General features: G+C 41.5%; 1 protein-coding gene across 1 annotated transcript in view; it reads right to left on the bottom strand.

Moving 5' to 3' along the window:
• LOC107103746 (kalirin-like) overlaps positions 1–2,665 on the bottom strand; it is a gene marked incomplete at its 3' end in the record, with an annotated part of 72,886 nt that overhangs the window by 27,240 nt on the left and 42,981 nt on the right. Inside the window, exons 14-15 of the mRNA XM_015403560.1 lie at positions 933–1,107; positions 595–847 (exon numbers count right to left, since the gene is read on the bottom strand). Of these exons, the coding sequence (XP_015259046.1) occupies positions 595–847; positions 933–1,107 (428 nt within the window). The remainder of the gene's footprint in view (positions 1–594; positions 848–932; positions 1,108–2,665) is intronic.

Here is a 2,665-nt window from a genome sequence, read left to right as displayed (position 1 = left end):
CTCAAGACTTGAGACTTGACTTGGACTTGAGCTCTCAAGACTTGAGACTTGACTTGGACTTGAGCTCTCAAGACTTGAGACTTGACTTGGACTTGCAAAAAATGACTTGTGAACATGTCTGGTCCAAACAGTGCTTGATGATCTCGATGTGTTTGACTTCAATGTCCGAAAGAGTCCAAGGTAGGGCTTTCAACGCCTTTCTGAAAGCAGCGTTAGAGAAGTAGCCATAAAAACATATTTTACCCAATGTTAGAATACCAGAAACAAAACTAATTTAACACTTCAAGCCTCCGATTAATGGATTACGTGATAGGCAGTAAAAGCTCTTTTCCACCAAAGATCTTATCAGCAAAGCTAGAGTTTGCAAAGCCATATTCATCAAAGCAGAGGTCCTGCATTGTCATGAAGATCAGAGACTGCATGCCTGTGGCAACAACAACTACCTATTATCAGGTACGGTGGAGAAGGTATCATGATCTGGACTTTTTTTTTCTCTATTTTACTACTAAGTTTACAACTGATTGCAAACCTGGATAAACCTGAAGAAATGTTTATTACAGGGAGACTTTGACGGAGAGAGAGTCTTGACTTTACCTGATGCTTGCACCTCCATGATGTACTGATGGAGGTCCTGACCCTGCTGCATCACTTCGTAGGTCATGTTGTTCATGGCGGCCTTCCTCTCTGCGTGCCGTTTCAGCCGCTGCTCTGCCAGGCTTATATCCTCGGCACCGCTGGACGAGGAGCTGCCGCTGCTGCTGCTGCTACTGCTGCTGCCTCCCGAACGGTTGGTGTCCTTCAGCTGACGAGACAGATCCTCGTTCCAGGCGTCCAGCTCTGATGTCACCTATAAAAGGACGGTAAGAAGGTGTCAGAGGCACAGAGAAGCCGCCAGCCTCCGACTAAAGATATACGTTCTCGTGCTCTTTGACCTCTAGCGTGTACTGCTCAAAGATGCGCAGCTGCAGAAAAATGTCCAGCTTGATTTTGCGTTCGTGGAAAAGCTCCTCCATCTGGCCCTGAGCCTCATCCAGCTGCTGCAGCACCCCCTGGATGTGTGCGATGGAGCTGCAGTGAGGCGTCTTGCTGGTCGACATGGCTGCGTCTCTAAAAAAACAGAAAGAGATGTGATTTTGGTTGGACTTAACAACTCACTCCATGTTTATTATCACATGTAGACTGCAAAATCCTAGAAAAGGGAAAACTTCAGTTTTTTTCTTCGTCTTAGAATGCTCAGGACACACAGCGGACATTTCCCCACAGCAGGAGAGTACTTGTGTAAACCATTGGTGCAGATTATCACCTATATCACATTTGGTTATGTTGTAACCACAAACCTTGGTAAATACCCTCTACTTGGCGTTGTTGTCCTGTTTTTTATCTGATTATTTCAACAAAGAAAAAGTGTTTTATTTTGCTGGAGAGGAGGAAAAATTAAGATTATATCTGAATCAGGGTCGGCAACCCAAAATGTTCAAAGAGACATACTGCAAAAAAAAAAAAAAAAAACAGGTCTGTCTGGAGCCGCAAAATGTAAAGGCTTAAATACATAATAATTATTCATGATTAAATGTTTATTTTCCCCACACCACATGCTGGAGAAAATCACTCATCATGTGACTAATGTGCTGTACGATATTTGATGCTTTAAGTTTAACTTCCATCACGACGTTAATGTATGATGTTGTCTTACATCAATCGAGATGGGATGTGTTGGCCTAGTGGTTAGAGCAGTGCTTGTGCTCTGAGAATGTTGCAAGTACCTGGTTTGATCCCTACAGCCTCCACTCTGGGTCCCTGAGCAAGACCCTTAACCCCACGCTGCTCCCCGGGGCGCCGCACAATGGCAGCCCACTGCTCCCCAAGGGGATGGGTTCAGTGCAGAGAGTGAATTTCTTCATTGTGGGGCAATATAGGGATTTACATTTACAATGATAGAATTACAATAAAGAAATTAGATTTTTGGTGTTATTTTTATTTTGAAGATTTGAAAAAAAAAAAAAAAATGGAATATGCAAAATAACTCCTGTCATTTCAAACCTCCACCTGGAAATAAAATGCAGTCCTCTTCAAACCACAGTAACAATAAAATCCTTTTTCCACCTTCTTGAGGGAACAGTGCAGTAAAACGCAGCCTGCAACAACAGCCTTTTGATAGGATAAGAAGGCTATGTAAATGGCAATAATTTAAATACATGAAATTTAAATACAGTGAATCCAACAGTTTGTTTACATCAGCCACCTGCCTGGCATTGAGCCGTGCTGAAACGTGTGTCGCAGGCTATGAAATCTATAGAAATGTTTACATTTATTGTTCAAATATATTTATTAAAAAATACAGTTTCCATGTTTTTATGCACATTAAAAGTTCGGCTATTCATTTTAATTTAAAGTTTCAGCCTAAAATTACTGACATCTGGGAGGAAGCCTGATGTCAACCAAAGGGACTTGTAAAAAAGATTAGTCTGATTTGCAGCCTTATGGTGACTCTTTTAAGTATAAATCAAAGTATTTTCATTCATTAGAATTGTCTATTCAAACCCCAGACCTAAATCCCATAGATTAGATGAGTTTAGATATGACTTGATTTCCTCCCATTTAGATCTGACTTAAAGTAGCCTAAGGTTTTATAAGAGGGAAAATAGTCCCGCCTCTAGATGAGCAG

The sequence above is a fragment of the Cyprinodon variegatus genome, unplaced genomic scaffold (genome assembly GCF_000732505.1).
Source record: "Cyprinodon variegatus isolate N-32 unplaced genomic scaffold, C_variegatus-1.0 Scaffold1520, whole genome shotgun sequence".
Classification (NCBI taxonomy): domain Eukaryota; kingdom Metazoa; phylum Chordata; class Actinopteri; order Cyprinodontiformes; family Cyprinodontidae; genus Cyprinodon; species Cyprinodon variegatus.
The sequence above is the reverse complement of the archived record's forward strand: the minus strand, read 5'-3'. Positions and strand labels throughout refer to the sequence as shown.